Source organism: Eurytemora carolleeae, unplaced genomic scaffold (assembly GCF_000591075.1).
Source record: "Eurytemora carolleeae unplaced genomic scaffold, Eaff_2.0 scaffold390, whole genome shotgun sequence".
Lineage (NCBI taxonomy): Eukaryota > Metazoa > Arthropoda > Copepoda > Calanoida > Temoridae > Eurytemora > Eurytemora carolleeae.
The window spans coordinates 1-22806 of record NW_019396376.1 but is presented as its reverse complement, the minus strand read 5'-3'; the positions used below and the strand labels follow the sequence as shown (position 1 = coordinate 22806).

The 22806-nt window shown below is 30.4% G+C and overlaps 1 protein-coding gene across 1 annotated transcript in view; it reads left to right on the top strand.

Moving 5' to 3' along the window:
• Positions 1 to 22370, top strand: part of LOC111702007 (uncharacterized) — a gene marked incomplete at its 3' end in the record, with an annotated part of 52390 nt that extends 30020 nt beyond the window's left edge. The window contains 13 exon segments of the mRNA XM_023473527.1: positions 4982 to 5061; positions 5625 to 5689; positions 7237 to 7272; positions 8299 to 8415; positions 9221 to 9368; positions 10283 to 10455; positions 10839 to 11023; positions 11568 to 11660; positions 18157 to 18222; positions 18349 to 18435; positions 19316 to 19422; positions 22048 to 22118; positions 22278 to 22370. Coding sequence (XP_023329295.1) covers positions 4982 to 5061; positions 5625 to 5689; positions 7237 to 7272; positions 8299 to 8415; positions 9221 to 9368; positions 10283 to 10455; positions 10839 to 11023; positions 11568 to 11660; positions 18157 to 18222; positions 18349 to 18435; positions 19316 to 19422; positions 22048 to 22118; positions 22278 to 22370 — 1321 coding nt within the window.
• Positions 22371 to 22806: the final 436 nt, after the last annotated feature.

Below are 22806 nucleotides of genomic sequence, written 5' to 3'. Positions count from 1 at the left end.
ACTGATTAAAATAGTTCCAATTAGATATAGATATAGATATAGATATAGATATAGATCTTAAATTGATGAATTATCGGGAAACTACCTAATAACACCACAATCATGGAATAAAAGTTAAGCTTTATAGATTAGCGCCATCTTAACCAACAGTTTTGAACTCAGTTTTTTAAAGTTTTTACTAATCCACTTATCTAAAAACTTAAACAGATGTACTGGGGGAGGGGGGGGATGAGGTGGAGGGGAAGCATATTTAGATCATTTACGTTTTTTTATATAGATAAATGGGAGCTGGGAAACCAAAAAAACAGAATGTACAAATAAAAAGAAAAACAAAATGTCATAAAATTTTCTAATCGATTATCAAAAACCTGAAAAAAAGCTGTTTAAGTCAAACATTATGTTTCCCCCAAGAGAGAGAGGTTAAGTTACTTAATGTCCCTTGGGACGGTTGTGTAAATGAACCACCCCCTATGAGAACTTTTGTGGAAAAAATCCCTAATTTTCATCTCTAAAAAGCATTCCTTGCTGAGCTCTGGATGTTTTGTAGGCAAAATTGGTCTTGGTAACCCTTGGTAAAATAAAATTCCCGGCTTCCATGCAACGAAATAATTATAAAACAGGATTTATTATAGAACGGGAGGGGGGACGCTCCACTGTAAACTCCGGTTAATTTTACGTTTTACAGTACAGTGCACCAAACAAATCAATCTCTTCTAGGGAGATTCTGTTGTCAAGTGTTCTATAATTCTTTATACTCTATGTGTTCAGGTGATATGAAGTTGTTCTCCCAGAACTGGGTGAAGATTACAGTATTCAAGAATACAGATTCTTCACACCCTATATACTCACCGAATCCATTCATCAGACAGGGGTATTCATTAATTCATTAGATAGTGGTTAGATTATTCATTATTATAATTCATCAGACAGGGGTATTTATTAAATTCATTAGATAGTGGTTAAATTATTCATTATTATAATTCATCAGACAGGGGTATTCATTAATTTAACTCATTAGATACTGGTTAGATTATTCATTATTATAATTCATCGTTTACAAAATGTATATTTATTAGTTCAACTTGACCATTATTGACTTTTCTTGGCAAAACATTTTTGTCATAATTTGTATGAATATAATCAATACTTTATAACCCAATCATGATGGGGAAGGGGGTTTCCCCCACCCCCTGTGGTTTTTTTCTGAAAACGGCTTACATTAGTACGCTAAAACTTCTTAAATATTAAGGATTATATTCCCTTTAAGGAGTTCTATCGAAGGTTAATGTACGTATATTTATATAATTTTTAAACAAGTTATAAATGTATTTATTCTATACTACTTTACACAATAATTACCTTTACTAAGTAAACTATGTAAATACAAAATGTAAATACCGTCACGGTAGGTTACCCACAAAGAATGAAACTGTCAAGACGATTTTTCGCCAGAAATAAAGTTTTCAGTGGTATTTCAAATGATATGAAAAAAATAATCAATTTTCAATTGAGCCATAAATGTTAAAAAACACTGAATAATTGCCGTACAGTCGTCTTTTAACACTGATCCTTTGTTGTTAATATTTACAGGGAATAGGGTGGGGTGACTGAAGAGAAAAATAAGTTTGATTCGTTATAACTTTTTTTTTAAATCAACCTTTTGTTTTAAAAAAAAAGACTAACAGAAAGATTTATTTCACCTTAAGAATAAAACAATATAAATCCTAAATTAATAACTTACCATAATCTTTTTCTTTTTCGTATATCTTTGTAACCTAATATAATAGACCAATAACCAAAGAGAATATAATATATTTTAGAGTGGAATTTAGACAATCCCTCAGTGTGAATTTTGTCAGTCCCTTTCAGCCTGAAAGGGAGTTCAAAGTGTATTAATCATGTAAATGTTCACAAAGTATATACAGTATGAGTACAGTAGGTTCCCTAAACTATCCATTTCAATTTCGAATTTTTACAGCTGTTAAATAAACTTTATAGAATGAATTTTTTCTAGTAATTTCCACTCTAATATATATTCTATTCTCTTTGCCATTACCATTTTAGAATAAGAATTATGTTAGATCAGCTAAATAAAGTTTGAAATATCAAAGATTAACGGCATCAGGTTGCATAGATTTATGGACTAGAAAATTTTAGTTTGTGTCTAGTATTAAATACCTGTGCAAAGAAATATATTTATTGTATAAGTTAACTAACTTATTAAAACTTAATGTTTGCCTTGTTTATCTTAAAACAAAAGACTTAATTAACATTTACTTAGAAAGGTTTATATTTAATCCTCTTCTTAAACTCCTTGCTACACCTGCAGCTTAGAGAGGCTGCTAAAGGATCAAACAATCTAAAGAAAAAATTTGGTCTAAAATTCATTTTCCAGAAAATTAAATTTCTGGAAAAAATTTACACAATTTTGTCCACTGTTGGATAGAAAAGTAATTTTAAAATAAGAATAAATATAAATATAATTATTATATATATAGATAAATATAAATATAAATATAAATATTTAATCTAATTGTTTAGGTCTTATGTACACTACAATATCAGCAGCCGTGCAAACCGGTTTCTAGATTATCTCCTGTTAAATAAAGAAACTGGAGAATTGTTTTTAAAGAACAATATCAACATTCCCCGGAACAATGAACAAGGTAGTTTTCCCAAGGTTATAAAATAAGAAAAGTTATTTCAGAGGTGTACTGCAGTGTACTGTCTCTTGGCGGTAATGTGTATAAGCACAAGGCGGATGTCGAAATCTGACATGGGATCCATCTTTCACATAAAAAATCAATAAAATATTCTTGTCATAGGAAACTATTATGTGAATTATCAAAATTCTCAAAATGTAATGCTTTTAACTTCCTCGGATACTAAAAGAACACTGATGCATCTATTCTTGTTTACAAATTCCACCCAGAGAGAACTGGTTTTAGAATGTACGCAGAGTATACGCAACTGAAACTAACTTTCCTTGCATTATAACCTTCGTTTTAACAAAACCTAGTACAGCTTCGTGCTCAGTTTCTAATCTTCTAAAATGATAATTTGCGATTTTTAAATTTGCCTGGGAGGCAAACATGTAGCAAATAAAGACAACTAATAATGCTTTAAAATTTCAAGTGACCTTCCATTTATAGAGAGGCATTTTTGATTTACAACGGTACCCTTTAAAACTTTGTCCGGGGAGTCCGGGCAACGATGTGGAAGATATCCCTCATTTGTACAGTTGAAGACTGAGTGCAGGGTAACTTGAGGTTACAGCGTACACTACGTACTCTCCTTGCTAGTGTACACTCGCGCGGTTTCTTGGCACTTAATTGCCCGCACTATGAATAAGAATATCTACGAAATCCTTGATCATACAAAGGTTTAAAGGGTATTGTTGCGAATCGGACTTGCCTCTCTATAAATTAAAGGTCAAATCATCACATGGAGTTACGCTTACCAGTCCCTTGAACAATATCAAATTCATTAACATGTATGAGAGTCAAAGAGAAAACGTTTCCTAAAATAAAAACCTTGAAGTCAAAGTCATATCTTCTCTTTGGTAGTTTTCTAATACACGTTTACAAAAATAATAGTCCCCGTGTTGGGTAAACAACAAAAATAATGGTCCTCGTGTTGGGTAAACTACAAAAAGTCTTGATTTTCTTCAGCCCCGCTGTGTACAGGTAACAAACACACTGTTACAGTTAATAGACATAGTGTAATAGGTAACAAACATAGTATAACTGGCAATGAATATAGGTTTACAGGTAGCTTATGTTTCAAATATCAAATATCTGAGTCTAAAACTAAAGAACGAAAAGTTTTGACTTAAATTTTAAGTTCATGGTCAAATGCCACTTCTGACTTAATTTAAACCTGAACTTTAACCGTGTGGTTAAAATCTTGAAATCCCGCAATCCCTATTTGTCTATCATCATTCAGTGGTAAGCGGCATCCAACTTATTATGATATATTTAGAAGTAAAAACCGATTAAATAAATTTCACGTTTTAGATTAATTAATGTTTGCATGTAAACCCAAAATACTGTTGTAACTGGAAATATGTTTAGTCTTCCGTTACGTAAATAATTTAAAATTTAAGAAAACAGCTGATTACCAATACTTACGTAATAATTCTCCGTAAATCCCTTTCTCCGATTGGTTCAGATTTTTCCCGGGAAATTCAAATTTAAAATTGAGAAAGTTTAATATTTAAGTAGCTATTTATTATTTTACACAACTTTTAACCTCGAACTTAAAATTCGCGCATTTTTTAGTTTTAGACTCAGGTTGAAAATATGAAATTTCTTTGGACATTAGTGTTAATGATTATTGTGTTCTATCAAATACAAGTAAGATGTATATTCTAGGGATTTTCGAGATCAATCAATTGAACCCATGGTTTAGGGTTTATTCAACTATTTCACTCTAGATCCCCATATCGATCCTTTTAATAACCTCTTTACATATCTCTCAGAGAATAAATCAATTGGGATAAAGGGAGCTAAACTAGTTCTTTCACAATACGTTCTGTACAGATCTTCAGGGAGAACTCAGAAATACACAGGGGTGACAAGTAGACTTTATACACGGAGCATGGCTCGCGTAACAAGGCTACTTTAACTATATTTTAAATATCCAGGCTACTTTAACTATATTTTAAATATCCAGGCTACTTAAACTATATTTTAAATATCCAGGCTACTTTAGCTATATTTTAAGTATCCACACTACTTTAACTATATTTTAAATATACAGGCTACTTTAACTATATTTTAAATATCCAGGCTACTTTAACTTTATTTTAAATATCCACGCTACTTTAAACTATATTTTAAATATCCAGGCTACTTTAACTATATTTTAAATATCCACGCTACTTTAACTATATTTTAAATATTTCAATTTTAAATAATCAGGCTGCTTTAAACTTTAAAACTATATTTTAAGTGAAAAAATAATGTTTGATGTTTGTTAGACGGAGTAAACTCCATTAGATTTCAGAAGCAAGGAAAACTTGAACTAAAAGAAAATATTCAGAGTCTTCCTAAACCTCAGGTATCACAGTTTTCAATAATACTCATTCAATCATGTTTTCTCGAACCCTTAGTTTTTGTGGATTCTAACATTTAGGATGAGACTATATCTGTTAGGGTGAGACTATATCTGTTATGATGAGACTATATCTGTTAGGATGAGACTATATCTGTTAGGATGAGACTATATCGGTTAGGACGAGGCTTTATCTGTTAGGATGTGACTTTCTGTTAGGATAAGACTATATCTGTTAGGATGAGACTATATCTGTTAGGATGAGACTATATGTGTTAGGATGAGACTATATCTGTTAGGATTAAACTATATCTGTTAGGATGAGACTATATCTGTTAGGATGAGACTATATCTGTTACTCTCAATTCAACATTTGCAATGAGACAAAAAATGGATAATAGCTAAATTGTCTGCAGGGAATTTAAGATTTTTGAAAAAATATCCTAAAAATAATGCTTGAAAAAATAATAACAAAAATATTTTTCATATAAAAAATTTGATAAACTGGCTAAAACTGGATATTGTTTCAAAAAAGTTCAAAATAAATTTTGATGTTTTGCAAATTGTAGTCTGAAGATCACTTGAGCTTCTATCCAAAGGATTACTCGGAACAGAAGTCTAAGATTATTTTAAGGTAAAATTTGGAAATTTAAGCAGTTTATCATTGCATCAATTCTGCATTCTCATTCTCGTGGATTCCTTTCTCTCATTAATTATCATCGTTTAATATCTTGATAAGTATTATATAATTAGGATTAATTACATTTACAATTTAAACGTATTGTTGTTAATGTTATAAATATTAAGATCAAAACTGATGAGATTATTCTTTTAAATATTTTAGTTTATTTATATTTTAATTTGTTTAGTTTTCTAGTTTATTAATATTCTATTTAATTGATATTCTAATATGGTTTAATATTCTAGTATATGAATATTCTAGTCTCTTTAATATTTTAGTTTATTAATATTCTAGTTTGTTTAATATTCTAGTTTATCATTATTCTAGTTTATTAATATTCTAGTCTCTTTAATATTTTAGTTTATTAATATTCTAGTTTGTTTAATATTCTAGTTTATTAATAGTTTATTTTATCAATATTCTAGATTATTAATATTCTAGTTTATCAATATTCTAGTTTGTATAATATTCTATTTCATCATTATTCTAGTTTACTAATTTTCTAATTTATTATTATTCTAGTTTGTTTAATATTCTAGTATATTGATATTCTAGTTAATTGATATTCTGATATGGTTCAATATTCTAGTATATGAATATTCTAGTCTCTTTAATATTTTAGTTTATTAATATTCTAGTTTGTTTATTATTCAAGTTTATTAATAGTGTATTTTATCAATATTCTAGTTTATTAATATTCTAGTTTGTCTAATATTCTAGTTCATCATTATTCTAGTTTATTAATATTCTTATTTATTATTATTCTAGTTTGTTTAATATTCTAGTTTATTGATATTCTAGTTTATTGATATTCTAGTTTGTTTAATATTATAGTTTATTATTATTCTAGTTTGTTTGATATTCTAGTTTATTAATATTCTAGTTTATTAATTTTCTAGTTTGTTTAATATTCTAGTTTATTAATATTCTAGTTTATTAATTTTCTAGCTTATAAATATTCTAGTTTATAAATATCCTAGTTTATTAATATTCTGGTTTATTAATATTCAAGTTTGTTAATATTCTAGTTTATTAATATTCTAGTCTATTAATATTCTAGTTTATCAATATTTTAGATTATTAATTTTTCAGTTTATTATTATTCTAGTTTAATAATATTCTAATTTATTTAATATTCTAGTTTATTAATATTCTAGTTTGTTTAATATTCTAGTTTATTAATATTCTAGTTTATTAATATTCTATTTTATTATTATTCTAGTGTTTAATATTCTAGTTTATTAATATTCTAGTTTATTAATATTCTATTTTATTATTATTCTAGTTTAATAATATTCTAATTTGTTTAATATTCTAGTTTATTAATATTCTAGTTTGTTTAATATTCGTGTTTATTAATATTCTAGTTTGTTTAATATTCTAGTTTATTAATATTCTAGTTTATTAATATTCTAGGTTATATTTATTCTAGTTTAATAATATTCTAATTTGTTTAATATTCTAAGTTTATTAATATTCTAGTTTGTTTAATATTCTAGTTTGTTTGTTGATGATGTGAATATTGACCGGTTCAGGTAAGAACAAAAACTTTAAATTCTTCAAAAGTAGCAAGTTGTTTAATCGTCTCTCTTAAAAAATGTTTTTTTTATAGTTACATTATTTTTCTCAAAATTGTATCAGTTTGTATTAGCGCATACTGAAATTCATAAAGGGGGACGCGCAATTGGACGCGATTTCTGTTTCACCTATTTTTTACAATCTTTTTACTTTATGCTGCATACGATTTGTTCTTATGTCCCCCCTCCCCTTCCTTTTGAGACAAGCGGGGGAAGGCACACCACACCATTTTTTTTCGTTTGCACCACAAATGACGTTACTATTATATACAACATAATTTGAATAAAATAATATAAAGTTGTAGAAGCAAAAACTGAAGGTTGATGGCTCCTCTACTCCTCAAATACAGTAGTCTCAATAAATGAATTTTTTAATACCTATAAAATACAGTTTTAGTGGGAATAAATATTAATATTACATTGTCTGCTGTTTAATAAAATAAATATTGGTCTAACATTGTTTTACTGTTTAATTAAATAAACTTACTAATTGGGTGTGTTTGGGGTAATTAAGGAGTGATGGGTGATGGGTCAGTTTAAAACATTTAGAGGAACTTCTGAAAATAAGAAACCCAGTCGTTTAAGTAAAATTGCCATGGATGATTTAAGTATTCACTAGTTAAAGTATTTCTCTTTTCTTTTGGAAACCTGTATTTTCAAAAATTTATTTAAACAAATTTAAACTACACCATTTATATATGTATTTAAATCTTTGTGTGTGAATAAATCTTTATAATAATAATTTTCTTTGTCAGAGTACGTAGGAAGCACCAGAGTAAATTATTTGGTTTGGTGGCTCAAAGATACGAGAAGGGGGTAAAGACGACATTATGGGGTATAAGGATGCATGGGTGACAGAAGTCCTTTATAAGAGAATGAAAACAATGCTAGAACAAAATTGTGGTGTGCCTTCCTTCCCTCATGAGGCAGCACAAAATTGGTACAATTTAAAATCTTAAACGTGAACGCAATTAATATATTTAGATTCAGTGTAGAAGGTTGTGCTGGTTTTCTAAACCTGGGAAATGGAACACAGAGAACTTACTACGTAGATTGCAGTTCAAAAGAATATAATAATCTCAACCTATCAATCTGCGATGAGTAAGTTTAATAAGTAAATTAAATTACATTTTCTGATTAACACACAAAACCTCTCTAGCGTTGACTTTTTAAAAATATCAGTATCAAACTTGCAGAAGTTCAAATTTCCAGTTTTTTTATAATTTCTATTTTCTATTTGTTTTCACTAAAAAGAAATAAAAATGTTGTTCCAAAAAATTAACCTTTAATGAGAAAATTATGCAAGATATGAGAAACATGAAAAAATGAAAAATATGAAAATTTGGAAAGACATGAAAAATATGAAAAATATGAAAAATATGAAAAATATGAAAAATATGACAATATGAATAATAGGAAAAATAGAAAACATAGGAAAAATATATAATAAAAATGAAAAATATGAAAAATATGTAAATTATGAAAAATATAAAAATATGAAAAATATGAAAAATATGAGAAATATGAAAAATATGAAAAATATGAAAAAATGGAAAATAAGAAAAATAGGAAAAATATGAATGATATGAAAAATATTTAATTTATTATTCAATCAAAAAAACAGATAAGCATCCTCATACACAATGTTTCATGGACCAATTGCCATGGACCAATCTTCAGTGAGATTTTTTCTCGACTTCAGAATATTCTAGTATTTTTTAAACGAAATATATAAATAATAGGAAAAATATTCATAATAGGAAAACTTTGAGAAATCTGGAAAATATGAAAAAAATATATATATAAAAATAATATGAAAATTAAGAAAACTATGAAAATTATTAATATTTAATGAATTTAAATTTAATTTAAAAAAATTATCGTATACATTTTTCTACTGTTGGAGGAGTCCTAAAGTTAGAAGAATAATTCTGCCTCTGTCCCTGTATGTCAAGAAAGCAGAGCTTGAAGTAGAGCTTGAAGCCCAGGAGAATGTTGTCTGTAAACTAATTGTTAAAGATGAAAACATGAATTATCTCTTCTGTCCAGACCAGGTGAGTTTAGTGAAGTATTTAACGTCTTGACTAGGTTCGAATAGTTTGAATGTTCAAAATTTTTAGTTCTTATTCTATACATACCTTTTTTTGTTTTATAGAAGGTAGTTAAATCTTTTTCTGCATAATAAGTTGATGTGCTGTCTTTCAGGTTTCTAATTTCTATTAAAATTCTTCTCCTGTATTGTTGAATATGCAGAGAAGAATATGTATAATAACATTTGCATATATATATGTATATTGTATATATAGGATGGGAAATTCTCACACTACAATTAAAATAACTTTTTACAGCTTACCATTAGTCAACCTTACGTATACCTTAATTGAACTGAACTGAACTGAACCAAGTTCAAAAGTTTTCTTATTTAAGTATATAATGGCCTGCACATGATGTCATTGAATTAAAATAATTTTATATTTATTTATTTATTATATATTTACAGGCTATTTAGTTTACCCTAACATTGCCTAAACAAGTTAACAGTCCCTGTAAATAACTTTTTTAGCCCCTTTGAACATGTTTTGATTGGAATCCTATATATTACAAGGTGTGTATATATTACAGGGTGTGTATATATATTACAGGGTGAGTATGTATTACATGGTAAGTATATATTTCAGGGTGAGTATAATTACAGGGTGTGTATATATATTACAGGGTGAATATATATTACAGGATGTGTATATTCTATATTTATCACAGGGTGGGTATATATATTACAGGGTGAGTATGTATTACATGGTAAGTATATATTTCAGGGTGAGTATAATTACAGGGTGTGTATATTCTATATATTACAGGGTGTGAATATATATTACAGGGTGTATACACCTATATATTACAGGTTGAGTATATTACAGGGTGTGTATATTCTATATATTACAGGGTGTGTATTTCCTATATATTACAGGATGAGTATAACCTGATCTTCCATAAGCTGAGTCCCCCTCTCTCTGATTCTCCAGCCCCTGAACCTAGTGCTGAACCTTTGAGTCTAGTTATTGATCCATCCTGGAGAAAATATGCTCGAGTTGGAAACCTTAGATCAACCCAGTCCCTCATAGTTCCCTGTAAACATACAAGGTCAGCTCACTACTTGGCTTTTAAATTGCTTCAAACCCCTTGAGATTTCAACTGTTGATATTCAAGCCACCATTTTCTCATCATACTCAAATAAATAAAAATTCTTGCGGATCATTTGTTTAAACCGAGGTGTTTTTCAAAACTTGTAAAAAGACAAAAATTTATTTGTTCGACAAGCCACAAACCTCCCCTAGGGTCATGTGACTTCCCACAAAATGTTTGGGTTGGCCAGTTCAATCGTTTCGTAGTTTATTGGATACAAATAAAAGACTCACAGACAAGTCAAATTTATGTTAATATATCTTTTACAATCTTTTATAATCAATAATTTGGTTATTAATAATTTTATTTTAATCTTCAATCAGTTTAGCTGTATTTAACAGGGAAACCAAGAAGCTGGATGTCCTTGCAAACATACTCTACATCAACTCGAACGGGGATGATGAGAATGAAGATGAGGATGAGGATGGGGATAAAGATGAAGATTGGTTGAATATTTTGACCAACAATACATCAATTTGTCTCAAGGATAAAGAAAACGGCGCTAAACTCACTTTAAGCATTTCAGGTAATACTGAGTACTAAACTGATGAATGTGCAAGTTTAAGTTATAGCTTAAAATTTCTGTAAAATAGTGAATTCGGGGCTAAACTAAATTTAATTCTAGACTCAAGTAACACATTACAAAAATTGTTTAAATGTTAATATTTCATTGACATTTTCCAGAGAATGAAGATTAATTTATAGAAAGAATGATATTACTGCTCGGATTAACTTCATGTTTACATATTTAACTCGACGATTTCTTTGAGATAAATATTTAAGCTATAGCTTAAAAGGCTAAGGTTTAATTTAAGTTATATAAGCAACATTTAAGTTTAATTTCTAGCTAATGCAGTTTTATTAGACTTTTTTTGTTAAAACATTTTTACTGTTTTACTACATTATGTTTGCTACAGTAATTAAACCATGAAGAATTTGACGCGTAAATGTGATGAATCATTATGAGTCGGGATTACAAAATATTAACAATTATTAACCATTTTAGCAGTTTTAATTATTATAATTATTAATTATTATTATCCAAAATATCTAACTTTATACATGATTAGTCCGAGAAAATGTTTATGACTGCAATAGAACAGAATGGTGTTCAGCTCATGGTACACAGGAACTATGTCAAGATTCATGTCATAGTGTAACAGGTAACAAATACAGTGTTACAAGTAACAAATATATTGTAACAAGCAACAAATATAGTGTTTCAGGTAACAAATATAGTGCTACTGGTAACAAATATAGTGCTACTGGTAACAAAAATATTGGTAGAGGTTACACATATAGTTTTACAAGTAACAAAGATAGTGTTAGAGGTAACAAACATAGTGTTATAGGTAACAAACAAATACAATGTTACAAGTAACAAATAAAGTGCATGCTACAGGTAACAAAAATATTGGTACAGGTTACACATATAGTTTTACAAGTAACAAATATAGTGTTAGAGGTAAAAAACATAGTGTTACATGTTACAAATATAGTGCTACAGGTAACACACATAGTGTTACAGTTAATACATATAGTGTTACAGGTAACAAATATAGTCTTACAGGTATCAAATATAGTGTTACAGGTAACAAACATAGTGTTATAGGTAACAAACAGAGTGTCAAAGGTAAAACATAGTGTTACAGGTAACAAATATAGTGTTAAAGGTAACAAATATTGTGTGACAGGTAACAAATTAAGAGTTACAGGTAACAAACATAGTGTTACGGGTACAAGCATAGTGTTATATGTAACAAATATGTTGAGTTAAAAATGGAAATTTTAGAGGAGACGAAAAAATTATGATAAATATGCTATCCTTTGCATGTAGCTTTTCCATTTTTGGTCTTAGCAAAAATTTGAATGCATCCCTAAAAAGCTTTAACATTGATGAATATGTCTTGAAAATTTCAATTCCTAAAGTTCTGTTATTTAACAAAGTGAGTAAAAAAGAAATTTCTTTTTAAAAATAAAATTTTGCATAAGAGTAAAAATGGTTTCCAAAAAATTTTAGAGATTTAAAAAATGTTGAAAACATTATCGTAAAACCTTGAACAACACCTGAATTTTTATTTCAATAACTTATTTGTCTAATGCTTTGAATAATGAAAAGCGTGCCAAAAATGTATTTTTGATTATACTGGAATTCTCCAAAAGTAGTATTTGTGCCCTAATTCGTTACCATTTCTAAAATTCTATTTATTTCAAAAATCCCCATAGCTCAATAGTTTTGTAAAGACTTGCAGTTTAAAAAAATAATAGTCCCCCGTGTTGAATAAACTACAAAAAGTCTTAATTTTCTTCAGGTACAGGTACAGGTAACAAACCCAGTGTTACAGTTAATAGACATAGTGTAACAGGTTTACGCCATCAGGTTGAAGATATGAAATTTCTTTGTAATGATTATTGTGTTCTAGCAAGTACAAGTCAGATGTAAATCCTAGGGATTTTCAAGATCAATCAATTGCCCCCATGGTTTAGGGTTTAAGCAACTATTTCATTCTAGATCCCCGTACTCTCGTTTTAGTTTCAATCCCTTTAATGACCTCTTTACATATCTCTCAGAGTATAAATGAATTGGGATAAAGGGAGCTAGACTCTAACATCCCTCCTGTGTAAGATCCTGGAGCGTACTGTTCATATTCTCCAGGTTCTCTACTCAGCTTAGATTCAGACAAGCGGTTGAGAAGTTTTAGTATCTGGTCATATTCTAAATATTGCACTATGCTTTAAATACTAGTGTTACTGTAAAATAAACTAATTTGAACTGTCTACAATGTGAGTTATGCAATGAGAACATAAGGACGGATGAGGTTTAGATTATACTCATCCTTCTCATATTAAGTACAATAAAGTTTAAATCCTCCCCCCCACCGCCCCCTCCTCATTAGTAGGGATTTAGGGTCGGTCTAAATCTGAGGCTGAATTTAAAGAATTTGAGCTGAGACTCAAATATGAGACGTGGTTCAAACATGATTTGTTCCACTTAAATGGTATTCAGTGTATTGAGATTTGAGCCGGCACTCACATAGAACCGGTTTTTGGTGGATCAGCGACGCAGTTTAAATTCTTTAAATTCGGCCTCTGCACTCATAAATTTATGAAAACATGATTTAAACTAGAAGCAAATTAATCTGTTTTCTAATACTTCCTTCTTCTAAGAGAGAGTTCTTCAATAATATAATTCTAGAATTCTGGAATTGGAAATTCAATAATCCAATGAGTTGTGGCGAGCTTAAGTTCAAAACTAAATATTTCATAAAATATCAGGCAATTATACAACTTTACAGACTTGTTCTTTACAGGCTATAGTTCTTTACAGACCAGTTCTCTACAGACCAGTTCTCTACAGACCAGTTCTTTACAGATCAGTTCTTAACAGACCAGCTCTTTACAGACCAGTTCTTTACAGACCAGTTCTTAACAGACTAGTTCTCTACAGACCAGTTCTTTACACATCAGTTCTTAACAGACCAGTTCTTTACAGACCAGTTCTTTACAGATCAGTTCTTAACAGACCAGTTCTTTACAGACCACTTCTTTACAGACTTGTTCTTTACAGGCTATAGTTCTTTACAGACCAGTTCTCTACAGACCAGTTCTCTCAAGACCAGTTCTTTACAGATCAGTTCTTAACAGACCAGTTCTTTACAGACCAGTTCTTTACAGACCAGTTCTTAACAGACTAGTTCTCTACAGACCAGTTCTTTACAGATCAGTTCTTAACAGACCAGTTCTTTACAGACCACTTCTTTACAGACCAGTTCTTTACAAGTTTGTTCTTTACAAGCTTGTTCTTTACAAGCTTGTTCTTTACAAGCTTGTTCTTTACAAGCTTGTTCTTTAAAGACCAGTTCTTTACAGATCAGTTCTTAACAGACCAGTTCTTTACAGACCACTTCNCCCAGCTTTTCAGAGACCAGTTATCTACGGGTCAATTCTTTACAAACAGTACTTGAGAGGACATTTCTGCACAAGTTAGTTCTTTTTAGCCCAGCTTTTCAGAGACCAGATATCTACGGGTCAATTCTTTACAAACAGTACTTGAGAGGACATTTCTGCACAAGTTAGTTCTTTTTAGCCCAGCTTTTCAGAGACCAGTTATCTACGGGTCAATTCTTTACAAACAGTACTTGAGAGGACATTTCTGCAAAAGTTAGTTCTTTTGAACCCAGCTCTTCAGAGACCAGTTATCTACGGGTCAATTTTTTAAGGTCGGTTCTTTAGAGAGAGAGAGGTTTTTTAGGAACCACTTCTTTAGAGGCTAGTTCTAATTCTTTAGAGACCAGATCTATAAATGTCAGTTCACTAGAGGGTAATTCTTCCCAGTTGTTTAAAGGAGTTTTTAGAGTAAATTTCTTTATATGCTAGATCTTTACAGGCCAATTTTAACAGGCCAGCTCCAATGTTTTTTTTTTTAAATTTCTTTACCGGTTTTTTTCTTCATAGACTAACTCTTTTGAGGATAGTTCTTTAGAGTATATTTCTTTAGAGGCTATTTCTTTAAAGGATATTTCTTTAGAGGATATTTCTTTAAAGGATATTTTTTAGAGGATATTTCTTTAGAGGATATTTCTTTAAAGGATATTTCTTTAGAGGATATTTCTTCAGAGGATATTTCTTTAGAGGATAGTTCTTTAGTGGATATTTCATGGGAGGATATTTCTTTAGAGGATATTTCTTTAGAGGATATTTCTTTAGAGGATAGTTCTTTAGTGGATATTTCTTTAGAGGATATTTCTTTTGAGGATATTTCTTTAGAGGACAGTTCTTTAGAGGATATTTCTTTAGAGGATATTTCTTTAGAGGATAGTTCTTTAGTGGATATTTCATTAGAGGATATTTCTTTAGAGGATATTTCTTTAGAGGATATTTCTTTAGAGGATAGTTCTTTAGTGTATATTTCTTTAGAGGATATTTCTTTTGAGGATATTTCTTTAGAGGACAGTCCTTTAGAGGATATTTCTTTAGAGGATATTTCTTTAGAGGATATTTCTTTATAGGATATTTATTTAGTGGATATTTCTTTAGAGGATATTTCTTTAGAGGATATTTCTTTAGAGGATATTTCTTTATAGGATATTTCTTTAGAGGATATTTCTTTAGAGGATATTTCTTTAGAGGATATTTCTTTAGAGGATATTTCTTTAGAGAATATTTCTTTAGAGGATATTTCTTTAGAGGATATTTCTTTAGAGGATATTTCTTTAGAGAATATTTCTTCAGAGGATATTTCTTTAGAGGATATTTCTTTAGAGGATATTACTTCAGAGGATATTTCTTTAGTGGATATTTCTTTAGAGGATATTTCTTTATAGTTTAATTGTTTTGAGGATAGTTCTTTATAGGATATTTCTGTAGAAGATAGTTCTTTAGAGGTCAATTTATTATAGGGCAGATCTATGCAGGCCAGTTCTTTAGAAACCAGATGTTTAGATAGTATATCAGCCAGAAATTAGGTTTACTAGAAAACTTCCGTGTTAAGCTTTATATGCATTGTACTTAAAGTAATAAACTTGTTTGATTACCAATACATGATATATGTATACAGTCTCCAGAATATCGAGAGATATGTAGGTTAATTACAGGTCAAATCTGTATAGGTTTCTCCTTCAAATATAAGATGAATAACAAGAAGAAATTGATCAATTTTTATATTTCTTTTATTACTGTTGATTGCAAAATGCAATCAAAACAAAACTAGATTTCGGTAAATTAAAAAAAAATATTTTGTAACGTCAGGTCTTGAGTATAAGTATAAGTATAATTATCAATAAAAATGCATTGTTTATTTAAAGTATTATAAAGAGAGCATAGAAGCATAGTTTATTGAAGCGTAGTATAATATTCAGATCAATACTAAAAGGTAATTGGATATTTACTAAGTTTTATCAAATTCAATCAGATCTTCACAAATACTTCAATCTGGAAAATACTGGAAAAAAAGCTGTCGACCGTATTTTAAATGAACCTCAGTTTAAATATATGATTTCGATCCAAAACGGAACCTTTAAATCAGAATCGTAATGATAATCTTCATATCATTTAATACTTTCTCTAGGCAGCATTCATGCCCTTAAGAATACTCAGAAAGGTATCTATCAGCCAAACATTTGCCATTTGGGGGTCTGATTCCGTAATCCAGCCTGAAGTTGGAAATCTCTTTTTTAAGTATTTCAGGAGCTTTCAGCTCTTTAGATTGTAGCTCCATCAAACTATGATACTTTTTCTTTTTTAAGTTTGTTCTTAACAGTATTTGTTTACGCTCATTACTGAAAGTTTAGCTGTAATCCAGATTTTTTAAATGGAAGCCATAGCTTCATTAGAAATACATGCCTTATTAGATAATTCATACCCATGGGCATATTATTGATTATCAAATTCATCACCCAGCCAATCTTTCTTTTGAAAATTTTTTAGTTTTCATTACTCTTCATTCAAGTCGTCAAAAGAAGTACTTTCCATGTGATTGTCATTATTTTGTATTAATTATGAAAACTGAAGCTTAATAAGTTGTTTGTGTCGTATGTTTTTGATTAGAAATGGTGCCCGAAAATAGTCACTTTATAAATGTTTCCATCCCTGGCTTAATTACAATTTTGGATACAAACCTTCTTTTGTCTTTTCAGGATGAGATAAGGTTTTTTTGTCATTTTTTCCTCATCAATTAGCCTTACATGATTTGTCGGCCATCTTGTATCTGATTTTGTTGGTTAATTTTGAGTTTTTTACTGACACCCGTTGTTTAATATATCTTGTCATTATTTTTGGAAATAAAATACACAAAATACTTCTTTTAATTTGTTTTGAATTTATATTTCTGTTTTGATAAATAAACATCTAATGTTTCGTTGGTAAATAAGTTTTATTTAAACACTGGGTAGTTTATTGTCACTGTTAGTTCACTTAAAATCACGCAATACTTGAAAACTGGCATGCAACCTCCAATCCTTATATTCTAATGGACCTGTGGCAACCTCCAATCCTTGTATTCTAATAGACCTGATGCAACCTCCAATCCTAATATTCTAATTGACCTGTTGCAACCTCCAAACCTTATATTCAGATTGACCTGTTGCAACCTCCAGTCCTTATATTCTAATGGACCTACTGGGCACTTCGTGTCCAAGTTTCTTGTAATAATTCTAGCTTTTAAATTTATTTTTACCGCATCCATTTCTTTATGCCTTATGAAAACAATCAAATACTTTGTGGATTTTCTTGTTCTTAAGAGTGGATCCCCCCCTCCTTTCCTTAGCTTACCTGGTTTCCCTGATTTCTCTATTCCCCCCCCCCCTTCCATCTACTCTAAGTTCTATTGAGACTAGAGACCTGGAGCTAAATGTATAAATATTTAAACACTGGCAGTTATGTACTATGGTGCAGACAGCTTATTTAATCACTAGAAGTAACTAACATTGAATTTGATTTCCAACCAAAAATGGAAGGAATATTAAAAATCTGCGAAAAGAAACAGTTTTACACAAATTAAAAAAATTATTGGTCTGGTTTAAATTTATTGTAAATATTTTTTTTCTTGCATATTTAATATTGCATGATCAAGGACTATGCAAAAATGTATTATTGATTTTGTGAAGGGGAAGATTGTACAACCCCCCCCCCCGAAAAGTTAGGGTTAATGCTTATATCTAGGTGAAGAGTGTATATGGCTTGAGAACGGGGGAGGAGGAGTAGGAGAACCCTATTCTACGTGTGCAGGTTAGAAAACTTATGATAGTGGATCTAAATTAATTTCCTGAAATATTTAGCTAGTCCTACTAGTCCTCCTTGTCCTACTAGTCCTACTAGTACTCGTAAGTCCTGATTAACCAGATGATTGTCCAGGAAACCAGTATTGTGCTGACGGAGTATGTGATGCCCTAGAACTCATGGATCCCGGGATATGTGCTCAGGACTGTGCTATATTTACAGGTTATATACAGTTCACAAGCTATAGGCATACACAGACTGCTCATTAGCTCTCACTGGACAGACTAAGCAAACTTATAGTTGTCCCGGCACGACATGGTACATTTCAACAAGGTTTTTTGACTGCCATCTTTTCAAGAAACGCTCTTAAAATGAAAAATAAAATTACAGACGTCTGCTATTAATTTTTTACTCCAGTGGAACCTGTTGAGGAAAGCCTTTGTTAGATCTTTGTACTCTCTTACCTCTGATATAGTATTACAGTTAACAAATATAGAGTCTGCATCCCCACACCTCACCATCCCTTCCATTTCCTACCTGAGCTAGCTGGAACCCACTCCCCTTGCTATCTCACTATACTTCTATGTGTGCAGTTTAATAAAATTCTGTCGTAGAGGTCACTAGGAGAAAGCAGGATTCTTCGTGGTTTCTTATACAGACTACATATATAATAAACTTCATGTTATCGCAATCTAGTGTGAAAAATGCTTTTAAAATTGACAATTCCACGCTTCTCTTTGAACCCAAGTACACCTACACTCTATATCTATGTACTCTAATTATATAGATATACAATATACAGTTATAATTATACAGTTTATATACAGACTATGATGATATCGTATCTAAAGGATATTGCATCTAGAGATTATATTGTATCTAAATGATATTGCATATAGTTGATATTTTATCTTGATAATATTGTACCTAGATGATATTGTACCTAGATAATATTGTGTCTAGATAATATTGTGTCTAGATGATATAGTATCTAGATAATATTGTGTCTAGATGATATAGTATCTAGATAATATTGTATCTAGATTGTATCTAGATAATATTGTATCTAGATTGTATCTAGATAATATGGTCATGTATCTAGATGATATTGTATTGCTTGGGACTGGTATACAGAACATGAATGGTTATGGTATTATTGGGTCAAGATCTGCTAATAATACCTGCACTTGTTCTCATCATAACTGCCAGGTAACATCTTCTTTATTTATACATTTATTGTCTGTCTGTTTGTTTGTCTGTTTGTATCCAAAAAAAACTCAAAACTGATCGGGACCTCATATGACCTCAGGGATAGTTTACGGATGCTTAAAATTACAAAAATGTAAGTCCAAAGGTTTTTCATGTTGTAAAATTTGAAAGTGCGCGAAAAAATATTATGAAATCCACTAACCACAAATAGAAATTGAAATAGAAGATGAACGCGAAGCGGCCTAAATTCCCAGTAATAACATTTTACCACGGTACCAAGAATGTAAGGCAAGGAAAGTCAATTGCGGTTGTGTACTCTGTGTACATATTGAAACCAGTTCTCTCTGGGCGGAATTTGTAAACAATAATAGGTGCATCAGTGTTCGTTTAGTATCCGAGGAGGTTAAAAGCATTAAATTTTGATAATTTTGATAATGTACATAATAGTTTCCTATGACCAGAATATTTCATTGATTTTTTATGTGAATGATGGATCCCATGTCAGGCTTCGGCATCCGTCTTGTGTTTACATTAGCGCCCAGAGACAGTACACTGCAGTACTAAAGATGTGTACACTTCTGAAATGACTTTCCTTGCCTTACATCCTTGCACGGTACAATCCCACACATCTTACAAACATAAACAATTTGTCTCGAGTTTCAAGATTCTAATTTACAAAATATCTAGAACTAGGTTAGTAAATGTATAGTATGGATTGTAAACGTAATTTAAAGTGATCCCCGTCTATAGAGTCAATCCCGTCTATAGAGTCAATCCCGTCTATAGAGCCAACCCCGTCTATAGAGTCAATCCCGTCGATAGAGTCAATCCCGTCTATAGAGTCAATCTCGTCTATAGAGCCAATCCCGTCTATAGAGTCAATCCCGTCTATAGAGTCAATCCCGTCTACCAAACGGCAAAAACCATAAATTTTTTAATTGTTCACGAAATAGATTAGCCGTTTTTGAAAAAAAAATTAACGGTTAAAAGCGATTTGACGTTTTAAATGTTGTCTTCTGTTTTTATAAACCGTTAACGATTTTTGAAAATTTTCCGTTAACGCCGTTAATGAAACTGAGGTTGTTAACGAACGTTCCGTTTTACCTTTAATCTTAACGGCTAACTAGAATTTTTATTTTTTAACGTTTGGAACTAACAGTTAACGAAACGGCTAGAAAAAGTAGGATCGTACCCAGCCCTAGACATGACTACGCTTGAAACCTTTGTCTGATCAAGGATAAAGGATATACTCTTTAATCCTGAAGGGGAACTTTAAAAATATTGTATTCAGTCCCTTACAGTGGTTTATCCGTCATAATCCCTTCTTTTAATCATTAAATTATATTTATATGCACATCATCAATCACATTTTCTTTTTACCCAAAAAATTGTAACTTTTAAGTTTTCTTGTTATTTTATGTTTTGTCATTAAACCCGATGAAAGTGTTTCAAGGAGTAAAGAAAGAGAAGAAAACCTGATTTTCTTCAGTTTATTTAAGTGCTCGTATTTGTCTCTTTATATAACATTTAGGTAGATATTTTACTTCTTTATAGAAGAATGTGTTTTCCAGTTTTCTACACTTTCACACCATCATATTCATCCTCACAATTCATTCTTTACGTATGGTTATAAGTAGCATACAATGTATGTAATTATTAAATGTATGATTAAATATATTTTCTGAAAAAAATCCACTGTACATAATAACATATTTGAGCTTAATAAAGGCGAATAGTTTAAATTTTACATTTTAAATAAAATTTTAAATTATTCAAATAATTTTTAAAATATGTCACGGTTTCCTTTTTAAACGTTTCTAAGTAAAATTTCAAATATTTTATTAAAGAAGTAAAATTTGGTGATAAAGTAGATGTTAGTTCCACATTTGAATAAACAAATATTTGGGTCTGGATTGACCCTCGTCAATTTTTGAGATTGTTTATGTAATGAAGAAATTCAACTTTGCAGAAAGATGTTTCTAAATAATCAAAACATGAGCCGTATATCTTGGAACCGTAAAATAATGCTGAAATTTAAGAGAAATTTCAAAGAAAAGAAATTAACAAGTTCAATGATTTTTGATGATTATTTAATAATTGTTTCCAAGTGTCATGGTGATGTAATACAGAAGAAATTACAATCTTCTAAGTGGTTTAAACTGCACTCCCAGTCCCATGAGGCTCATAAAAGACTCATTTTATAAATGTAATATAAAATACTAGCTGAAGTGCCCGACGTTGCCCGAGGATTTTTTTTTAGTCAAAATCCATGGGTTCCCTCAAAAAAAAAATTCAACCAGTTTGGTTCAGCCGTTTAGACAGCTATAACTAACATATATACATATGAGCGAAGAGCTTTATTATCTAGATTTTAATTAACTCATTTTATAAAAATTTCATTTTTCTAATCTTCATGAACGAGAAAACGTTAAGAAATAGAAAATTTTAAAAAAACTGAATATTTTAAAAACCTAAAATGTAAATTACAAAAGACATTTTCCATACTGAATATTTTATAAACCTAAAATGTAAATTACATAATACATTTTCCATACTGAATGTTTTATAAACCTAAAATGTGAATTACATAATACATTTTTCATACTGAATTTTTTATATTATTAGTGTGCTCATAATTCCTATCCTCATTCACCAGACCCTCAACCATATACACCCGAGGAGACTCTACCGACAAGGTAAACACATTTATCTTTAACAATATAAATCCTCCCCTTCACCTCTTCCCTCCCCTCCTACACTGTTGATGAGGGGTGGGGGGGGGCTGTACGGGGCTGAGGATCTGTCGCACATCCATAATTTTTCTCAGCCGGGTGTTTAAATGATAATATTTTTAGTTCTTGTGGAAAAGTGTGCGAGTTTTTCATCTACACATCTTGCTTATCAACATTGTTCATCCTGACTACAGCTGCAGTTGTAAACTTGTTCAGGTATAATATTGTTCATCCTAACTACAGCTGCAGTAGCAAACTTGTTCAGGTAGAATATTGTATATCCTGACTACAGCTGCAGTAGTAAACTTGTTCAGGTATAATAATGTTCATCCTGACTACAGCTGCAGCAGTAAACTTGTTCAGGTAGAATATTGTTCATCCTGACTACAGCCGCAGTAGTAAACTTGTTCAGGTAGAATATGGTTCATCCTGACTACAGATGCAGTATAGTAAACTTGTTCAGAATATTGTTCAGATCCTGACTATACAGCTGCAGTAGTAAACTTGTTCAGGTAGAATATTGTTCATCCTGACTACAGCTGCAGCAGTAAACTTGTTCAGGTAGAATATTGTTCATCCTGACTACAGCTGCAGTAGTAAACTTGTTCAGGTAGAATATTGTTCATCCTGACTACAGCTGCAGCAGTAAACT